The sequence below is a fragment of the Falco biarmicus genome, chromosome 3, assembly GCF_023638135.1.
Source record: "Falco biarmicus isolate bFalBia1 chromosome 3, bFalBia1.pri, whole genome shotgun sequence".
NCBI lineage: Eukaryota > Metazoa > Chordata > Aves > Falconiformes > Falconidae > Falco > Falco biarmicus.
This window is the reverse complement of record NC_079290.1, coordinates 71,919,246-71,941,973: the sequence shown is the minus strand read 5'-3', so window position 1 is coordinate 71,941,973 and position 22,728 is coordinate 71,919,246. Positions and strand designations below refer to the sequence as shown.

The following is a 22,728-nucleotide window of genomic DNA, read 5'->3' as shown; positions in this document are numbered from 1 at the left end:
ATTGCTTACTCTCATACCCATTATTTGGAGGAAAGGATTCTTCCCTGCTCTGCTGGTGGCCAAATATGGTACATTAGACCCTGGAAGATTTTAAGGCATTTTGAAAATCAGATAATAACAGCATCACTGGTGATCATAAAGATTATGAATGAAAATAATGAATTACTCCCACTCAGGAAAAAAAAAAAAGTATGGAAATTTTATAAAAATATCCTCTGAACATTTAAAAAGTAGTAAATAGCAAGTGTAATATCCTTCCTTGGTTTGTGAGTCTTTAGTTTTTATAATTGTTATGGCAATCCTTCCCCCTTCCTGCTCCTGACTTTTTAGAGAAAAGAGAATACTGAGGTTCATTTTTTATACAATTTATAGCCAGGACAAACATATCAAATATTATGAGACTCCTGATAAAACTGGAAGAAGTGGCAGTGTTATCAACCAACGCTGGAGTGGGCTATCCTTCAGTGTTTCAAAGATAATCATATGTTCTGTTTCCAATAAATAATAAAACAAAGGGAAAGAGAATAGTAAGTAAGTGTGTATGTGATTTTGGGATTCCAGCGTTTCAGAGCGGGCAGTTGATGTAGTGTTCAGGTGGGTACCTTTGCTGGAGGTGTCCTGCAGCTTACATCCCACAAGAACAATGGGATCCAACTGCCTTTTAAAGGGAGAAAAAAATTCTTAGAACATGTTTAGTCATCAGCCTTCACTCTGTCTGTAACTTTTATTTATGAAAAATAATAAGATCAAAACCCAGTAGTGATTTAAAAAAAGGAAAAGAAAGTCAGCCCTGGGCTAAGCAGAGGTTTCATTTATTTTCTGTAGGTGGTAAATTTTACAACTTTCTAATATCCAGGTCATGAAGACTAAAAAAGGAACTAGCCTATATACTTGGTCTCGAGGAGCCCGTTTTTAAAACCAGATTTATTGTTAAGCTACTTACAAGTTTACTCGTACTTCTTGAAAAATTTATCCTATACTCTAAGGAAAGAAGTCTAAAGATGAGGAGAAGGTACTGTATTTTTCAGACATAGCAGGTTGAATTCTTCCCGTAACTCTCAACCTTAATAATTTGTCTGCAAGTAGCAGCACCGAAATATCCCAGGGAACAAACACCAGCCCAAACTGTTAGGTTCTCTACATGCATGACTATCTCATAGCTAGCTGATTTTTATTCTGACCTTGCAAGGCTATGAAAAGGGATTAGACACATTTGTGTACAGTGGTTCAGCAAACACGTGCTGAAAGGAAGATGCGGGGATATCAGCCTGCTCTCCCTGGAATGCATTCCCTATCTCCCATTTGAGTAATTCGAGCTATTAGAGGATTTCCTCATAAGAAACAACTCTACTCCTAAAGGACGTTTGCATGAGAACTTTTGGCTATACGTGCCAAATCACTAAAGGCTTACCAAACTGCACAAAAGGCCTCTCATTTTCTGTCCTCAGGACAGAAACCTGCAACTTTAAAGCATCTTACAGCAACTTTAAGATTGAATACAGAATTATCTGTTGGAAAGTATTGTCCCCCTCAAGAGTCACCTGTTTAATTATTCCCTAGGAGTCACTGTTCGGTATGAGATGTGACAGGACTGATGGCTGTGGTTGACTGTCTGAGACTATGCACTATGGGAAAGTATTGCAAAAGTTAGAAATAATTTTCAGAGCTGGCAGCATAATTTATTTCTGTCTGTGCATGCTTAGTTCATTCTCAGTTGGTCACCTCTGGCAGAATGACAAAGGAGGGAGGATAATTCCCTTCAAAATTATGTTTTAAAAAATGAGCATTTTGCAGTTTGGGCACGCCAAAGCACAAGGAAACTGTTGTGGCAGAAATTTGTCATTTGGAATTTGGAGAAGAAACTCGTCCTTTTGGGGCAGTTTAGCTTAACTGATGTTGCTATTTCTATGTGAACTCTCACTGGATGAACTGTACCAGTTTAATCATACACTTTATATGGCTCAGAAGTTTAGTGGCTTGTCTGTGCATTTTTGTTCATTGCTTCTTGTTGTTTGGTTTTTTTGCCTTGGGGTTTTGAAGATGCAAAAGGTGTCTGGAATTACCGTTACCATTACACCCCGAACAGGGCATGTCTTCTTGTCCAGCAGTGAAGTGGGGTTTGCATCTCCAGTTCAGCAGGGAACAGTGTGGCACTCACAGGTGTTAGGGAGATTGGTGGTCCTAGTGTGTTTCTCAGCGTTTTTATGCACGTGATATGTACAAGGATTATGTCATCCACGTTTCTTAGAATATAAGAAAATAGAGAAATACAGGCTGCTCCTGACAAAGTCATTTGGAATGATAAATTTCCTTTCTTCCTTCCTTTTTATTAAATGTACCAAAGCTACTGACTTTGAGCTGAAAATTTTTCAGTATAGTCATACAAAAACATTATTATAGTTGTTGACCAAGAAAAACAGACTCATGATGCTCATGAATTTAATGGGGATGGTGATTGTTTTCCATCTCCCTTGAAAGATCATTCTATGACCAAAAAGATCAGCAAATCTCCCCTTAAGCACTGCTCACCTTATATTTTCCTTTGCTGTTTCATCCCCCTGTGCCTAGTCATACATTCTTGTATTAACTTGAAGAAGTTTTCTCCTTCCTCAGTGTTTATCCTTCAAATACTTCTAGACACTTGCTATATTCCCTCTAGACATATACTAAGTCCCACCATAGTTATTTTGTTCTTTTAATCTTTCCTACTGAATTCCTATGTTGAGCCCGTACGGAGTTGGACTATTATTTCAGTGATCCGAAAGGAATACATACAGGGATATTGAGAAACTAATATATTTTAAGTCTTCCTTTAGTGCACAGAGTTTTAAGTTAGTGCTAGTAATTCATATCTACACAACTATCTTCCTGTATATTAATATGCAGCTGAGATTAATCACATTCTTTTGTATGACTGAGTTATTTTATAATTTCTTTTTCAGTGTCACACGAACTATATTCCCGTTTGTGGATCAAATGGAGACACTTACCAAAATGAATGCTTCCTCAGGAGAGCTGCTTGCAAACATCAGAAAGAGATAACAGTAGTATCAAGAGGACCTTGTTATTCTGGTTTGTAAAACATCACTTTGTGTCACTAATGAACAATGTTACATGGTTAGCTCTTTAGTTTTGCCCTTAATTCCAGACATTTTAATTTTGATGCTTTTCGTAGAATGAAATGATGAGGAAACCGCAAGTCCTCTTCAACAATGGAATATTTTTATAGAGAAGAAATCTGATACAGTTTCTGATATGCTAACAGGTTACTAAATAAACATGTTTATTTAGTAACCTGTTAGCATATAAAAAAAATAAAAGTAGAAATAAAAGAGAAAATAGTTTGGGAATGCTTCTGTTATACGTATAGAGGAGCCTTGATACACATCAAAAGGCTTACAACAAATTTGGAGCAGACTCCAAATTAGTAATTTTTTTAGGGCTCGTTTTTTAGATGTACAGAATTAGTGTGACATTCAGCAAGTGACACTGATCAGCCTGACTGCCACTCTACCTATATCCAAGGCATCACCTTTGACCAATTTCACTTTGGGTCGTTATATTGAAGGTATGCGCAACTCTTAAAAAATCATTGTACCTCACATTTCTGATGTGAGACTGGCCTTTTCTGTCTTTCCACACACTTAAAACACAGGTTTTTCCATATGTTTAAAATACATGGGACAGGTTTTCACTGCCTTGAATACTGTAACATGTTCTTGGACACAGACACTTTAGCCACCAGAGGCATTCTGAACCTCTGGGCAGATTCAAAGCTGGTGAGAACAGACACACAGATGGCTTTCTCATAATTAAACTAAATGATTCAGTAGCATCAACAATTGCATTCTTTGGTACATAAATAACACCAAAAAAAATTATGTTGTGGGACATCTCTCATCTTTTGATACGCAATAGTTACTTGGATTAACCTAAGCAAGGTCACATCTATATGGCAGCCAAACACGTGAGTACGGGTCAAGTTCACACTCCCAGCTAGCTTTATTTCAGGTAGTCTAGTTATTGATGACAATTTAGAGGTAGTAACCTGGAAATCACTGGTAGCTGCAACATCCTATCTGGAAATTAGGGTAAATATAGGGGCAGTGTACCTAGGCCATGTCCTTGCTGCTGCCAGTCCCAGAGCTACCTCATTGAAATGCAGTGTGGCTGTCTTTTACATGAGCTGCCTTAATGTCTTTGACTGCAGCACAGACCTGTACTGAGATCTGGAGTTGTTTGCTAAGGTCCAAAACAAACTATGATGTTGGTCGTAACATTGAAGGAAACTTGTGTTTTGTGCCCAGCTCGGCTGCATTAATTCTGGCATACCTCAGGCAGATGACTGAATCTACCTTCTTTCCCAATCTCCCACCTCCAAATTATCTCCAGAAGCTACAGAAAGAGGAAAAAAATCCATACAGTTTCAGAGCACTCGCATTGTAGAGGAATGAAGCTGGGTTAATTAACATTGATAATATACAGCTGTGGGCTGGCTTCAGGGGCGGTGGGTTGGCCGATGTAGACAAGGTGCAGCTGTGGTGGGTTCTGTTAAGGGGTTGGGCAGCCAAGGAAGAGGGAGCAGCTGGGGAAGAGAGAGGAGGAAGAAGCAGAGAGAGAGAATGTGCAGCCTGGGTGAGGAGAGACTAGGAGAAGGCAGCAGAGGGACTGGCATGAAGAGTATGTTGGTATGAGATGGTAAAAGACCTTGTTGTAGCTTGATAGTTTGGAGAGTGCTGCAACATCGCATATTCCTATAACAACCACCAAGAAGTATGAAGGTTTGAACAGAGGGTATATAAGTAAATTTATTTTAGTTTAGTTTAGTTTCATGCCTAAATTATTTTAAGAAACATACTTGCACCATGAAAGCTTCTCTCCCTCACTGAAAGGAAATACTAGGGTAATGTTTTTGGAACAACAAAAAATGTTTATTTTTGTATGCATTCCAGCTTATTTAGAAAAAGACATTTTGAAACAAAAAATGGATTCTTCTCAGCCTCAGGTTGCTGGCAGCTAATTACTGTGTCACTCAGCTAGTCTAGGATGATTTTTTTTTTAACCTTTTTCTCCTTTTCTTTAAGTCCTACATAAAATGTATAATTTTTAGCACTCAGTATAATAGATCAAGACATGTGCTGAGGCACAAATGACCAGAAAGTACTGAAAACACATTTATGAACCTGAGGATGCGATTCAGACTGCATACTGCATTTACACTGCTGCAATTTAAAGTGCTTTGGTGGAGCTCTAGCAGAACGGTACCTGCTGCTTCCCTAAGTGTCTGATGCACCCTGGCTAGCGTGAGAATATTGGATGATGAAAGCCATCATCTGGAACCGCTCCATGCCCTGCCTGGTGTCATGAATCGTTGAGGTGTCAATATATTTGTACTCTTGATCTGTAACACATATAATGGAGAATCAAATGCCCAAATTAAAAAAAAAAAAATCCTTTATAGACCCCCACTAATTTTCACTGAGAGCCTCTAAATTTGCTATGAAAATTCTTTGTTCTGGGAAATCAGGAGATAAGTATAGATCCACTGGTTTTCTATCAGAGTTTTGATTTTTTTTCAAAGCAAAGCTTCATCCTGGTGGGACGCACCTGAGACAATAGGATGAAATTCCTACATAGTGTTGTAAAAACTATTTATTATTTAAAGTACATCAGACTTCTGCATCTCATACAAGAATGAAATGCTTCCAGTTTGCTAGGGATTGATACGCTTCGAAGCTATGGCATGGGAACAGACTATACTGACCAATTTAGTCAGACCTATTTCTTGGCAGGTAACATTTTGATCAATTTTTTATGGTCATGGATGATTTAACAGCATATTTATTTCCTTTGTCTGCGTGCTGTCAGACTTGCAAGATCCTAAAATAAGCAATGTTAAAAAAAGTCATAGGTGCTATATGAATGAACAAAATACAAGTTTAGAGATTAAAAATGCTGATTTAGAGAAATGTAAGAGAATGTATGGCTGAAGTTTTCAGGACTGCATATGCAGATCTTAACATTGTCAAAGCCCATTTTTCAAAGAAGGGACATTGTGTTTTTTTCAAATACCTGGATTTATGTAGGTGTTTCTATGCCTAATTACCCCTGGCACAAGGTGTGGATGACAGGGGTCTGTGAGTTTTAGATAATACATATAGCCCCACGTCACAATATACAAAGAAACTAGGAAAATGAGTGAAATGCAGCTTTAGTGTTCTCTTTGCCTAATACCACAACATACCTTTGAGAAATGATGCGTTAAATCAAACTATAAACAATTTTGGTCTACATCTAACTTGGCCTTTTGCATTCATAAAAGAATCATCTGGCCCGTGCCTAGATGGGCTGTGAAGCAAAGTCCTTGCTGTAAGCACTGCCCATCTTCCACAACTTCTCCTCCTTGTTCTGTGGGATTATGTAGTGAACAAGATGAAAGCAATGTCCAGCCTTCTCCTGTTTTTCGTGTAGTTTTTTTTTTAATTTCTTACCGTTATCAGTTTCCCATTTGCAGTTCGGCCCACAACCAAATGCAGAGACAGGACCACCCATCAGGGAAGGGGTTGGGAACATCTATACCAGGACTCCTGCCAAACTCATCCCATCAGTGGTCTTGCTGCTGACCAGAAGCCTTGATTGGTTCAAAAAGGGTGACGTTACACTGAATTCATGTTATGCCATCCTCTACTAGAAGTTATCTTGAACTGACTTGCTAAACAGTTTTAAGAAACCAGGAAGAGAGGGCAGTCAGGGTGCTCAGAGCATTGAGGAGTCTGAGTCCCTTGATTGCTCCTTTTGTTGGTGAATTTAGTCTTTTATTAGTTTAAATAAAATATTTTAATTTAGTAAATAAGAAATAGACCTTTATGATTTATTTCTAAGAATATGTGTTCCTGTTAGCCCACACATACAGCCACGATTTTGACTGCTGCCAGATTTATATCATATGCACATGAAAATATAACCACACAATGAAGTAGTACTTGATATATTGTATTTATAGATTCTCAGTGTACTCTATATATTTGGAAGGCACAGTTGATCGCTTTCTGTTGGGATTTCTATAAGTGGAAAAAAAAAAAGCTATTTGTAGAACTAGAAACAAACACCATATCTCTGTTAGATTTAAGAAATTATTCTCTTAGGAGTAGCTTTAACTTAGCATTCTTCAGACTGAACTAAGAAAACTCTCACCCTGAATTTGAATGCACAGGGTTTTACAGTAAATGCTTTTTTTTTTTTTTTTTTTTTTTTTCTGGGAGGCTTACAGTGAAACATAATTAGATGCACACATTGTTCAGAAAAGAAATATAATAAGCTCAATTTAATCCTTCTGAGGGAGTTAAGGAAGAAAATCTAGGCAACTCACTTCTAGATTAAGAAGGTGCAAAAATAACTCTTTATGCTCTTGCAATAAAGCCATAACAAATGTGAAAACCTGCTATAAAAACATCCATTCATTCTGAGACCTGATGGAGACCCTTACTTCCAGCTTCAGTGCAATACAGGAGCTTTCCTGTCCAGCCTGAGAGATCAGTTTGCGACAGTACAGCATCAACATTCTGTCATTAGGAAATGTTTGGAAGCAAAGAAATAGGTTACCCAGACATATGTCATCAACATGTGCTGGATATTATTTTTATTCATAGCAGAATTAAGCAGGAAATGGCTACTAGGATCAAGTGACAGCAACCACTTTTCCCCTAAAGACATCAAGGCAAATGGACATTCCCTCCACATGCCTGGCAACGCGGAGGTTAAAAGCCTTTCTCCAGCTGCTGGAGACGTTGCAGCTGCTGTCAATTAGGCTTGTCAGCATTTGTCAGGATTCCTCCCCAAAAGCTTCTGCTGCCATATCAAAACCATGGGTAATTGCTAGCAGGCAGCCCTGCTGCTGGAGGCTGGGGGCACAAACCCAGCAGGAGGAGGGCTGAGCTGTTGCTGCTGGGAGCACAGGCTGGCTGAGCTGGTGTGCTCCTCCAGAAACTGCTTTTGTGCAGCAGCATGAGCTCTGCTCTGCTGCCAGCAGTGGGAAGCTGGAGCCTGCTATGGTCTTTGGTCTGGCCGATGGCTTGAAGTGGGCTGTGCTGATTTCAGATCACTTCCAAAGTGCTGGTCCTTGCACAGCTGCTTGGAGATGCTGTAGGAGCTGGTGAAGAGTTACACCACACTGAGGAAAGAGGGAAAGTTAAAAACTCTGCCTGTGCAATTCAATGTTGCTCTCATTGCTATGTCTAGTGTCAACTGTAGATCAGGGTGGTCTTCTTTGGTAGCAAGTTCTTGATTTTTATCCAGACTTTACTTATAGGCACTCTTGTGTACCTAGGATTAAGCTGCAGTAAGCTTGCCCTGTCCCACCATGGAGAGGACTGCTTTGTTAGCTCTGTTAACCAGGAAATCCAGGCTAACAGGGAAGTAGGAGCTGAGATAGCAGCTGCCCTTTCTGTCTTCCAGTTCTGTCTCATAAGATGAGTAACCAAAGTCAATTGAATAAAAGGGTTAATGTGATCCAGGACTTGCTCAGCGAAGTTTCTAGAGTGCTGGTGTGGGAAGACCAGTTTCTGCTTAATGCAAAGAAGTGACACATACTGTCTTTGCACTGGAAAAAGCACAGCTGTATCCCAAAGGCTTAGGGGAAAATCCAGGACATGGGTATAAAGAATATAATAACTCTTCGTGCCAAAGTTCAGATGCTGGAAATCCCTTCTCAGCCAACAGCTGAGCCTTGCAATACCTAAATTCTGCAAATACATCATTTTTTTGGCTTTGTTTCCTGAAGAATGGTGTACAGTTTTACCTTGAATGTGTCAAGAGGTGTTCTGTTCTGCCCACAACAATAGCTGCTGATCTGTTTCTTACGCAGATCTAAAGAAGGCATAGTGTTTTGGCATATCTTGGCCTGGCTCTCTGTGTGCAGGATCGGATAGGTTTGCTCTTGAGGTGCTGGCTGGATCACCTGCCTCATGCGAATCAAGCCGCAGGGTCTGCTTGCTTAAAATTTGTCAGTGGCCTATTTGTCCTCCTGTTTGTACTTAGCAGGTTGGAGTTGTTGCCTTAAATGGGGAAGAGATGGGTTCAGTTTTCATGCTAGTTTGTGTTAAAAGGCATCCCTCCTGAATGAGAGAGGCTGCAGGCTCATTTGGTTTGGGGACTATACCTTCTTCCTCCGCAACAAAGCAGATCCATGGTACAGAAATGGCTTCTGTTTCAGAGAGTACCAAATAAAAATGGGATTCTGACTGTAGCCTACTGCTTAGAGTGTTCGTATGCTGTGTCTGATCCAGGCGCTTCTTTATGTATTTTATAAAGAAACCCCTTCACAGATAAAAGCAGCTTGCAGCAGAAGGCACATGCATTTGTGTATAAGCATATTTTTATTAGTCTGTTTGGAAGAGGGTGGCTTAAGTAAAAAGAGAGGTCAGTCACTCACTCTAATTACTGACCTGTGTCTGTGGGGGATGCTGTTTCTCCCCAGGTTCCTCACTTGTTTGGGCATTTTCTTGCCAGGTTTTGGTGCATGGAGAGCACTTTGAAAAATCCTGAATTGGTTAAGGGCCTGAAAAGAGCAGGGCCACTTGTCCAAGTGAGCTTGCAAAAAACTACTTTTTTTAACCAGCAGCTGCTTGGGAAAATCTAGCCAAGGCTCAGAAAAAAGCAGGAGCACGGGCTCAGTTTAGCATGGTTACCCTGGAGACAAGAGTCCTAGCACAGCTCCCAGGCTCAGAGGGGAGACAGGAGCTCCCAGTGAAAGGTTGAAAGCAGTGCAGTGTTATAGAGGATGACAGGTTTTTTAAGGTTTCTTGAGACCTGAAAGCCCAGAGAAACAGGAATGGATCTATCTCATTACTATGATGTCCTGCCAAGTGGAGACAGACTTACCCGTGGACCTCGTGTATCAAGCCAATGATCTACAGAGACGTGTGATCTGAGCATCAACTCTATCATTTATGTGGCTCTCGTTACAGCTCGTCCTGTCTGTGTGATGGTACCTGCCCTGCCACACAGCATACGCACTTCGTGGTGTAACTGGAGCCCTCAAGCTGGAACTGTGCGGTGTTTCTCACCTCAGGGCTGAACGAGCCGGGGAAAGCAGTCAGTGTGGGAATTAGAAATAAAAACGTGGAATGAGCCAAGTTTTTTGAGACATTTTAGGCTTTGTTTTTTACATTAATTACAAGTTGAACTTGCTCGAGTTTGTATGTCAGCCTTCTCTCCCCCAGAACAGCTTTTGACACAATTTCACCACTACAAATAAGCCTGTATATTTTCCTCATATAAGTAAATTATACTCCTTCAAATGTCTTAATGAAGCAATACTGCATCATAAGGCATATTTCTCAGTGACTCGAAAGTGACATTGGATATGGGATTGCTTTGTCGGTAAAGTGGGTCAATATCAATGAAACAGGAGTCCTTCTGTTTTCACATTCATGTAAGGTAATAAGCTCAGTCTATTAGATACAGAATATTGGTATAGGAGGAAAGAAAGGAAAATTTAGGTGCGGGAAAAAAACCCTCTCTATTCCTGATACTCCATGTGACAGATTATTTTTAATGTGTGAAGTGTCCCAGTAACGTGGAATTTCACACTTTCATCCACACACTAGAGGAAATTATTCTTAGAAGTATAGCTGCTTAAAGAAAAGAGGGGGAGGGAACTGAGCAAACGGAGGGTTTGGCTTTTCCTCTGATGCGAACAAGCTTATATGTGGAAGTAAGAACCCAGCTCCTCTCTCTGTCTGGTCTCCTTCTTTCAGATCTGTGGAAATGAATTCAGATGCCTTCTCTGTCACCAAAGCAGGCATGAAAGGAGAGGTGTGGGATGAGCTGAGCGTGTGCTCTGCTCCTCTCCTCATCTTCCAGCTAATGGGGGTGGGGAATAATTCACTGACAGTAGTTGCCATCCTCTCCTCTCCACCACCTTTGAACAAGAAAGACCAAGGGAGGTTTGTGACTCAGAGAGCGTGTTTAAGGGCTTGTCTTTACTGCTGTGCTAGCTAAAGACGCTGTGTGCAGTGCTGCCCAGCGGGATGCACATCCCCAAACGAAATCCCTAGCTGGTTCCGTAATGCTCGAAGTGGAGTTTGTTGGCCTGGGGTGGTGAGGAAGCTCAAGTCCTGCTGACACTTGAACTGCTAATGCAAAGGGGATGCAGCCACAAGCTGTCACCCATCAGATGCTAGTCCGGTAAGTCTAATGTCAGTGAAATAACTATGCTGTTAGAGCGTCTGTTGTGGTTTAACCCTGGCCGGCAACCCAGCACCACGCAGCCACTCACTCACTCCCCCCGACCCAGAGGGGTGGGGAGGGGAATCGGAAAGGAATGTAAAACTGGAGGGTTGAGATAAGAACAAGTTAACAATTTAAACAGAATAAAAAGGAAAGAACAATAATAATAACAATAACAACAACAACAGTTATAAAGGAAAGGTAGCAGGATGGATAAAATCCAAAGGAAAAAGGAGAAAGGAAAATAAGTGATACACAGTACAGCTCCTCACCACCCGCTGACTGATAACCAGCCAGTCCTCGAGCAGCAATCCCCAGGCCCCAGCTAACCCCCCAAATTTATTTACCAAGCATGACGTCCCATGGAATGGAATATCCCTTTGGCTGTTTCGGGTCACCTGTCCTGCCTGGGTCCCCTCCCAGTTTCTTGTGCCCCCCCCCAGCCCTCTCGCTGGCAGGGCCCAAGGAACTGAAAAGTCTTCAACTTAGCACAAACATCGCCCAGCAACAACTAAAACCATCAGTGTGCTATCAACATTGTTCTCACATCAGAGCCAAAACACAGTGCTGCACCAGCTACTGAGAAGAAAGATAACTCCATCCCAGCTGAAGCCAGGACAGCCTCGTTATACAAAGTGATTAACTCAGCTGAGGGGAGCTATTTTGTCATTGCATGACTTAAGCCAACTACTTTGAGGATTAGTTGTCTTCTGGAGGTACTTATGCAGTCAGGAGATTCATATATTACTCCTTCATGTACCACTCCCAGGGCCAGAGAGGAAAAAAAAAAATCCAAAAATCAGACTCTACTTTTAATCTCTATTGGGTTTGACAAAGTTGAATTTCTAACAGTTGAAAAAAGGCTATGAAAGCAATTTAATTGTCAGTATTGAATGATGCTGTTCCTTGACTAAAAATATCTTGACAGAGGTGAGAGAGAGTAGGGCACAGTAAGCATGGACAAACTGTATTAAAGGATGCCAGACTTTATGTGGGATGTTTGTTTTTACACCTGGCTCATGAAATGTAACACCTGTGTAATGTTTTACATTGACAAGTTCCTGAACAAACAGCTGCTCCTGGAACAATATTTTCATTTGCTTTCTTTTTTTTTTTTTTTTTTTTTTTTTTTTTCCCCTCTGTTTCTTTTTCAGATAATGGCTCTGGGTCAGGAGAAGGAGGTGAGTACCAAACTCCAGTTATACTTACTTTTGGTCTTTCTTTTTTACTATATGTGTGTGTCAGATGTATGTACATGGTTGTTGTATACAAATGAAAGAAAAATCATGACAACTTAAAAATAAGCTTTAATGTTGCAGTGTCATCTGACCATCTCAGACCAGAATTTGTGTAGGAATAGGTTGTAGTGTGCATTTGACCAACGTTGTTCTTTCAGATTTGACCTATATAATTTTTCACTTGTTGCCAGTACTATAGTGTAGTATTTAGAAGGCTATTTCACCTGTATTTTGCTTCTGGACATGCCCATTCACAATAAATGTCTTACTGAAGAAAAGAATGCAGAAAAAAAAAAAAAAGGTGTCTGCAACATCTAGTTATCACTTTATCCTTGGTCAAATATGTTGCCTAAAATATATGATGGTTGCATTATGATACGTTTTAATCAAATATTTTGCATATTTCTGTTTAAAGCTGTATATTCAAAGAGGAAATGTAGCACAGCTGATATTAGTAGAAGTGTTCCTATATTTGAACACATCTTAACTTTCTTCCAAGGATTAAAAAAAATAAAATGTAATTTTATCTTAATTCTGTCTTTGATACTCCTAGCAAGAATACATGTAGAACGAAAAATGTGAGATTTAGATACATACAGACAAGGAAAAGCCATTTTGCTTTTAAGCTTTGCTTGTATTAAAAAAGCGTTGCAGTTCATACTGAGGGGGCTGAGTTTCAAAATATCAGAAACCTTGTACAGCTGCATGACAGTGTGATTTTGTGGGAAACAATCAATGGTATCACCGTGTAGTTAAACATACCAGTTACGTTCAAAAAAAATCAGGAGCTAGCTCCCCCTGTATTGAGTGAAGTGGGGGCATCTTCCTCCCCTTTAATAAGATGCTGTAAGTAATTCCTGGGCTGCTGCTAGCACATGGCCATTCTCACCTTTGTTTCCTTTTGGAGCAGTGTCTGAAGGAACAATTTTCTGCTCAGACACTGCCTCTTCTTACCTTCACTAGTGACTTTCTTCTGAAACTCTTCTTCCTGAGGCTGCATCACACTTTTTCCCCAGCTCTGTTTGCTTCTGCTTCCGTATTTGTTACCCAGCCTGTTATTCCACTACAGCTGCTCGCTGCAAACCAAACGTTGCTTGCCTCAGAACTGCTATGCAGTTCTTATAGGAGACAGATGACAGTAATTTAGTCCGTGTCTGACTTTTGGTTTTGGAGCAGTTTTAGAAATGTTTGAATGCTGTTGGGATTTTTTTTTTTTTCCAGTATTTCCCAATTGGATGCAAAAATCCCCATTAAAATCCCTTGTAAACATTACTGACGTGGTCTGGAAGAGATTGGCAGCCAACTGACAGATGTGGGGATTCTTTGGTTAATTTTATGAACAATTTGGAGTAAAGTAGGCCAGAACATGCTGTGTTTTGTTGGTTAGGCTGCTCACTGAAGAGGTGAAAGGTCCATGTTCAGATACACTCATCGATTGATTTGGGGCAGGAGACTGAACCCAGGTCCTCCCTCTCCTGGTAAAAGAGATCCAGAATGGGTCTCCCTTTGTCATTGCAGTTGGTTTTGTTCTCACTTGAAAATATTCACTGAGCCTGGGACAAAGTTAGCTGGAGGAAGGATGCATGCTATGAAAAGACCTTGTTAGCTGCTGCTCAGGGTACCAGTGAATTTTAACTATTTATGCAAAATAGAATGGCATCAGTTGAAGAGATTTGGTGGTCCCTTCACACTACCTTGTAGTGGTGGTTAATGTGTTGTCTTGGGAGGAGGAAAACATAGGTTCATTTCACTTCAGGCAGAAAGAATTGAATCTGGGTCCCTTGGCCCCAGGTGAGTATCTGCACTGACTGGGTATTGAACAAAGAAGGGACAACATGCCCACTACCTCTCCCAGCAGTTTTGTGACGTTAGCTCTTCATTTATTTGGCTTTCTTCTGAGTGCCTTTGGGCCAACTGAAGCATTCTTGCTTCTGTTCAGTATGAAAACAACTGGGTTTAGTTCTTAATTTCAGACAGAAAAAATATTTTAAACAATCAGAAATTTAAAATCTTTCTTGGCACTTTTTTCTTTTTTTTTGGATACTTGTGACACATTGAATTAGTACTGTCCCTATCTACCTTCCTCACTACACTGGGTGTTGGGTAACATTTTTGCAGAACAGTTGGCTAGCCTTCAGCATGTTGAGTCATTTTCTGTGTCTGAAAACAATCCTTCAAAGGATGGAATCCACTGTTGCTTTGGTTATTAAACTCTGTTCTGGCCAGAAACTCAAGGATATCTTTGTACCCACAATATTCTTGTATCTGGAATTGGTTTTGTTCCATTATTCAAGTAACTGTAAAAGGGTTACAAGGAGACATTTGAAACATCAAAGACTTAGTACAAGTTAAGGGAATTTAGAATTAAAACTAAGCTTCTAAAAGAATGCTGAACCTATTGAGGATAGGTTGTTTGGATAGCATTGTTTGGGATCCAGACGAGGAAAGGACAGGAACATGGGCACAGAGTGACCTGCAGAGTAGAGGTGCTTCCTGCACACCACTGTCCTGCCTCCATGGTTATTCCAGCTATGGAACTGACTAGAGCACAGCTCCCACCTTACCCAACCCTTTCCATTTTCTTTTGGAGGCAGCTGGGATATGCTGAGATACAGTAATCACCCAGACCTGATAGTCTGATATCAATGCTCTTGACTACAGGTGCACAAATGGGAACCAAATTGCATGGGGAGCTTCTGTGCCCTGTGGGTTAGTTATAGCTACTGATTGTAAGTACAAAGAAGGAGCAATGGAAGTGGAAAAATGAGATAAGTGAGATTTGTGAGAAACAAGGTAAGTGAGGGGAGAGAGAGCCAGCAAGTGAGCAAACATGCTAGCTTAGAGATTTGTGTTTTCTTCCCAGGATTTACATTTCCAGATGTTAATCACAGAATCAGTGTTTGCTATGTTTCCTAAACACACGATTAGTGTGATTGTGTATGCACCAGTGATGCTTGCACACAGGGAGTGGATGAGTACAGCTACTTGTATATGTTCAGGAAGCATTACGATTGCTGTGCAGGAGGTGTACTGTTTGCTGGTAGATTTTTAACTGTGAATGAAAGTACTGGGAAAGCATCTGAGCTGTGCTTTTCAGTTGCTATAGCTCTGCCTGTAACAGTCTCCACTGCTGAAATTAACTGCTTGTTTCACATGCAGCTGAGATTTGTGCTACTGGTTCACACTGTTCTCTTTCATTTTCCAGACACAGAACAAGCTCATTAATGATTCTGAAACTCGACTTGATGCAGATTTTCCCTCCTACTCCCAAACTGTATGATGTTAAATGCATTAATTTTTATGTCAAAAAAGAAAAGTAGATTTAGAACCAATTAAAAACCCAACAGAAGTCCTCTTCCTCAGAGAATATTTCAGACAATGTCTTCCCTTAGAAACTGTCATATGCCACAAAATTGCTAAATGCCAAATCATGTTTACTGTTTCAAAGATACTAGATTTTAGGAAAAGAATTAAGAGTGGGAGAATTTTTTCAGTATGCCTGACTGAGATGGAGTATAATTTTTAAGGGTAATATAATTGTCTCATTCCCCTCTGACATTCTGCATAAGCGATTTCCATTTTCTATGCTCTGACGGCGCAGTATTAACAAAGAGTTGTAATAAAATTACTCATTTTAGCAGTCTGAACTTTCAATTAGCATAATAAAAATTGCACTTATGAAACCAAGCTGTTGATCACTTGTGGCAATGGGTATCCTGAAGTCACTTCTAAGAAGAGTATGGATTGTTAATTCAGAAATTAGAGAAATTTCAAACCCCTCATTACTCTACCATTATGTTTCACCCCTACAGAAAGCAATGTCACAGAGTCATGACTGAGACCCAAAAAAGTTGCTTAGTTTAGTTGAAGTCACAGCTGAAGTCGGTGGGATCCTTTAGATTGGCATATAAGACATGGGCTTCCCTCTGTTAACTTACGTGAATCATTCTGCAGTTTCCCTGTTCTGAAAAATACAGTCATAAAATTGCTCCCGATCCACTTTGTTTAAACAGTGATTTGATAGATTTTGAGGCAGAACTAGTGAAAGAGAAGTTAAGGCTCAGATTCAACTCTGCCAGTTGTAAATTGCAACACTATTTGACCTGCTGGATGTACTTCCATAACTGGTAGATAGGGCACAAAAAATGATCCTCAAGCTGTCACGTGTACATAAAGAGGTAGATTGCTAGCTTGCATGAAACATTTTCTTTCTTTCTAACAAAAATTTAAAGTTTTTATTTCTGGTGGAAGCTGCCATGTTTTCCCTGTAAAAAGAACTGTGTTGACCCAATCAAGTAGCCTCAGGAAGATTAACTTTGGTAGGTTTATATAAATGTGACTAAGGATGAGCTTTTACAATTTTTTCTTCAGGGTGCTTACTATGTGCAAACACATTTTTCTTTCCCTCAATTTTACAACTTGATACTAGCCAAGAGGTTCTAAAAAGAATCAATCATCTTGGTGATCTTGTGCTCTCACCCTAAAAAGAGCTGGCACTCAGGACTCCCAGTGAGGTAGAAGTATTATCATCTAGCTGAAGTAGCCTCCATGTTCAGAAGACATTAATGAATGCATTAAAGCCATTGTCCTTGTAAATATTCTAAGGAAGATCCTACCACGACGTTACCCAGCTAGTAGTGAGATGACTGAAAGGGCAATTGGAGCCATTGGTTTAAATTCTGCTCCAATTTATGATCACATCCTACATTATTAGAAGAAATTTTGGTTCACTGCAGATGGGGACACTGATTCTTGAAGGAAAGCTTTTTGAAGACAAAGCTTTTTTTTGGTCAAAGGTATTGGTGACGTAGATGATTTGCTTTTGTCTGGCAGTAGTCCTCTATTCATAAGGCTTTTTTTGGTAGTACTTTCCATCTGGCATCCAGGCATAGTGCAATAACGTTTGAAGGAGAACTTTATTTCCTCTGAGCTCACAGGTCCCATCTTTGGTAAAGGAAAACTTCTGAGCTGTTCTTCCCATGTCCCTCCAAATAAAGGCCTTTTTCGCTCTTGCTCCAGATGATAGTCCTTACTTTCTCTATGTGATGCTGCAGGAAATGGCAGCTGTGATGTTGACTGTGATATAGTCAGGAGTGTGCAAGGATGTGTTGAAAACCATCAGCATGTTTTATGTGAACCATCAAAGAGTTAACAAATGATAATGACTTTTCAAGCCAGTTTCTCAGAGACAAATCAGTGCCCTGTAAAAGTCAGGTTCTGTGCTCTAGTAATCAACCAACAATGGTAAGATTTCTAAGTGTCCTAGTATGCCCATAACATTAATTTTTTTATTCTTTTTGTTCAGTGTTTATCTGTGTCTAAGAAAAATGCACTCTTGATATTAAAAAAGATGTAATGGTAGTTAAGACAGATGGCACCCAATCATTTCAGGCTTTTAAACTAAGGAAATAACATGCTTGCAATACATATAGCTAAGTTAACTATTATTACAATAATTTGTTTTGAATTTCTAATCCCTCTGAAATATAATAGCTAAAGTATCTTGCGATGAACGTCTAGCAGATTGCATTTAGTAATTAATAGATTGATATACAGTATGTGCTTTTTAGCAGGCTGCCATCTGTTCCTTCTCCTCACTGGGGACAACACTTATCCAGTAATTGTCGCACAGTCAGGGTGGTATAAACAGACACAGTTTAGAACCTCGAATATTTTTTATTTTAATTTGTAATAATGCTACTGATTTGTTTTAATGTATTTTAATATGACTGCAGAAACTTGATGGTGATTAACACCCTGCATAGGAGGTAGCGTCATGTCTTTTAGCATATTTCTATAATGGTGTGCAACTTGGAAAGATTTAAGTGCCAATACCAGTGACCTGGCTTGTCACTGACTATCACTCGAGCTTCAAATATTTCTGTTTATTTCAGTTGAGATCCTACTTCTTGTAGGTAAAAATAACACTGAGCTAAAACTTGCAAGAATTACTTCTTGCAAGATTTCACCAAAGGTTCAGCAAGGCAGAGGCAAAAGGCCTGCATGTTCAGACATTCTGTTGGTGAAAACTTATTGTAGGCAGGGTTTTCGGGGAGGCTGAAGCTTGCTCAGAAAGATGCTGGAGCCAGAGGCATGGAAGGACAGATTCCTCTTGCCTCTTGTGCAGGATGCAGTTAGCAAATGAGGGCAGGTTCATCTCATGCAGCCTGAACAAGGCCTGCAGAACAGCATTCAGAGTGTTCATGAAACTGTGGGACGCACCTCCCTTGTTGTCTGGTGAGTTTTTTGTCATTTCCATTTTCTACCATCATCCACTCATGCATAATTTCCCTGGTGGTTCCCTGAAGTTGTTTTGTTTTTCTTTGGAGGAAAAGGAGTTAGCTGCATTTGAAGCAAGGCAGTGGAATGAATGGGTATTCAGAACCAAAGGGTCCTGCAGTGTAAAAGCAGATCCAGCTCTCTCAGCATGCCAGCTTTCCCCACCATTATCCATGGTGCCGTATGCATGGAAGCAAAATGGGAGTTACAGTTGTCAGATGGGTAAAATGTTTCACATGTAAAAAGTGTAGTGTCATGGTAGGGAGTCTTAGAGTGCACGTGCTCAAGCCCTTTGCTTAAAAGTGCACACACTATCATCATTGTAACCACTGGGCAAACATATCATCTTGGCCAGGTTGTGATTAGGGTATCAAACTTTGAGCTTCCCTCCTCCAGGCACCTCAGTCACAAATAGACCAGGCATCCTTGTGTTAAACCTGTAATGCCCCTTCTTGCAAAATCAAACTTTAAAGGCTGGTATCTTCACTGGAGCATGCTTGCAGCTGCAGTGTACACTCTGTTCTGCACAGGGGAAGTATCTTTCAGCCAGGTGTAGATCACTGGCTATGCCAAGCCAGGCTTTGCTTCTAAGCCAGCCGGCTAGCTGGATAAAAGAACAGAACCTTCCACACTGGTAAATATTGGTTTTTCGTATGATCCACCCATTTTAACTGTGTCATTAAAGTTGCCCCAAATATTATTGGGAGAGTGGATAAGTAACTAAACTGTTCAGTGAACTGCAACCCATAATGTGTGCTGCTGTGGACTGTGGTATTTAGAGGGGAATTTCCAGGTTGGCTGTACTGAGGCAATCAAAGCCTGATCACTGTGGGGTCTTTCTGGGTGCAGAAGGCAGTTTGCTGTGGCCTTCCTATTTTTGTAAAATCTTTTAGAGATTAGTTGTTCCCATGAGATACAGCAAAAATCACTATAGTCCCGAAATAGATAGGAATTGGTTTTCAGAGGGGCTTTCCCGACAGGAGAATGTTTATTCCATCCGTTCATGGCTACTGAGTAGTTGCAGCTCTCCACAAACTCCCCCCACTTCACTGTGAACAGTGATAAACACAGATGTATAGCAGAGCCCCCTTTCCAGGCCATGCCTTGAAGCAGACCAAACTCCACCTTGACACAGACCGATGCTTTTGCTTAAAGCTTGATTGAAAGCCCTCAGCAGAAACCCAGACATATTATCATTGTAGGAACACACAAATGAGTTGCTGAGGGAAGCAATTTACTGCTGGCCAATTCCTCTAGAGCTACTGCCGTCCATTTGCAGGCTGCTACCCTGCAGCTCCTAAGATATAGCTGGTCATCTTCTGCAAAGGAGAAGTGTTAGGGAGCAGTGCAGCTCAGAGAGACAGCTGGGAGTCATGGATCCCATCCTTGTGCCTCATTTCTTTTGAAGGACAGAGCATTAACGGGGTGCTGCCCTGAAACATGAAAAGAAGCTGAAAGGAGAAGGGAAATGAGTTTTCGCTCAACATGAAATTAAGATGTCAAAGAAGAATTAATCAAGATACCAACAGAAGTGAGGAGAAGAAATTCCGTAATCATCTATACATCAATATTAGAAGCCTGCATAATAAACAAGAGGAGCCTGAATTGCTCATTTGGGAGCATATTTTGACCTAATTGTTATTACTGAAACCTGCAGGGAAGATCTGATTGATTGGAATATTAAAATTAATGGCTATAACCTATTTAGGAGCAATCAAATGTGGGGGAGAAAGGAGAAGGGAGGGGTGATCTGTCAAGGGATGCATTGCCTATTTGGAGACATTTGCAGCAGAGAAACTTAGGCTTTGAAATATTAATGGGTTAACTTATTTTAACAGCACATAAGTGGGGTACTGAAAGTTTCTGCTACCAATTCAGGCTGAAAAACAGTATTCGCCTAATCTGTATTGGTGGGAAAAGCTCTATTTTCTTGAAGGACTTCAGTCTAAATTATATGCAGTGCCTCATGCTGCTAGTACTAAAACATCATGCAGCTAGTAATGAAAGAAGCTTCTAAAACTTACAGATGACTGTCACCTAATTTGGTAATGTTCCATGAATAAACATTCATCTGTGTTACACCTCATTGACAGGTGTAAATTATTAGTACAGGTGTTCTTGATTTGCACATATTTATCTGTACTTTATTTTGTTTGCATATAATAATTCTATATACATGAGGTCCAGCAAGTTCTGATCAAGAAAAAAAGGCCACACTTTTTCTAAAACAAACCTAATTTAAAACAGCAGAGAAAGCAATTTTAGGAGTGGTGGTGGAGAAGAGAGAGAGAAGTTTACACTGAGTAGTATATAGAAACAATGAAAGAGTAATTGTGGAGTACTGTTTATGAAAATGAAAAGGTGCTGGGGCATTCACAGTGAGTAAAACTAACGTCCAGGAGGAATGGCAGGCATGTGCACACATGTGTGTGTATATGTTGCTTTTTTTGCTCCATTACAAAATTGAATTGCTAATAGTGCAGTGAAAGTGCTCTGTAAAGCATTCTGGTTGTATTTGTAGTCAAGTCAGATAGTATATATAGGATATGATAAAATATTTTCCGTGCTAGCAGTACCACAGAAGGATATTAAGCACCAAATGTTGAAGACAAGGGTTTTGTAACCAGCAGAAAGCTTTAAAAGTGGGTGATGAAGAAATGCCTGGGCTGACAATGATATTTTTGTCTCTTTTTCTTTAGTAGGACAGTAAGAAATAATGTACAAATATTTTGAGAGAAAATAAATGTGATGATCGGGGGGTCTACAGCCTCTCACTCTGGCATCCATCAGAAGCAAAGCAGTGGAATAGAAGGCAGAAGAATCAGCTGAGGACAGAACTAAAGGAGGGGAAAATACTTAATGCCAGTCATCACAGGTTCATGAAAAACCTTTACTGAGAAATTTCCCTTTTGAAAAAACCTTATTTTTCCAAGAAAGGTGTTTTTACAACATGTAAGCATATAATCTCAAAACCATAACCTTTCTCAAAGGCGATCTCTCATTCAAGCCTAAATAACTAGAGGGCACAACATCCACGCAGCGCACCTCTGATGTGCAAAACCACTGCCAATCAATGGACTGTTAAACTTTAAGGAATCATTACAAAAATGAGTGTTTCTAGGGACTGTTCCTGGCCTTGTGACCCCTTCCACTGGTGACCTGAGTGCAAATCAGCTGGTACTGATTTGCTCTGGATGACAGAGGACAGGTCACTGAGCTAACAGTATGCACAAGCAGGCAGGATTTTAATGTCTGAGAACAGGTATATGTAGAGAGTCCAAGATCCAGGCAATTTTTCTTTGATGTCAGCCTCTCTCCCACAGACTGCTGACCTTGAAAAGGACTCATTGGGGAATAAGGTGAATAATAATAATGGTCAGTGCAGAAAAATGGTCAAAAATTAATATAATTGTATAGATGTTTTAACTGAAGAATATCATAGATCATACTTGGCTTTGATGACACTCTTCTGGAGCAGTCTGTCCAGAATCTGTCTCATACCCATAACTCCAGAAGGGTGTTATCATGCTGGGAAAGGGTGTCGAGGGTTATAAGAACAGCAACAGAAATGGAAATACAATGAACAAAAGTCATAAGCTGAGCCTTTTGTTTAACTTATTCAAACTGTAGGGGATCATTTATTGATATAGAAAAGTGAAATCCGACACTAAAGGACACTTTAGGGTGCCACACACAGGCATAGGAATGTGGTAGCTAGAAAGAAGGAAAAATCAAATAAGATGTACATTTGTAAAGATAAAAGCAAATTACTTCTACTGCAACTTAATAAGAGTGGTGATAGAATTTCTACAGCAGGAATTTTGTAATGTTGTGTGATACATATTAATCTTTGAAAAATGCATACAATACTTTAGACAAAAGTTAATTTGAGAGTCTCACCTGCACTATTCTCCCTATAAGTGCAGTCCCACAGGCAGGAGGGAGAAATTTCCTTCAGTCAAGGTCCAGGAAAATTGGGAAG

At 40.1% G+C, this 22,728-nt stretch overlaps 1 protein-coding gene across 1 annotated transcript in view; it reads left to right on the top strand.

Moving 5' to 3' along the window:
* The window catches only part of TMEFF1 (transmembrane protein with EGF like and two follistatin like domains 1), a gene marked incomplete at its 5' end in the record, with an annotated part of 130,343 nt that overhangs the window by 74,178 nt on the left and 33,437 nt on the right, over nucleotides 1-22,728 (top strand). The window contains 2 exons of the mRNA XM_056331498.1: nucleotides 2,943-3,072; nucleotides 12,384-12,410. Of these exons, the coding sequence (XP_056187473.1) occupies nucleotides 2,943-3,072; nucleotides 12,384-12,410 (157 nt within the window). The remainder of the gene's footprint in view (nucleotides 1-2,942; nucleotides 3,073-12,383; nucleotides 12,411-22,728) is intronic.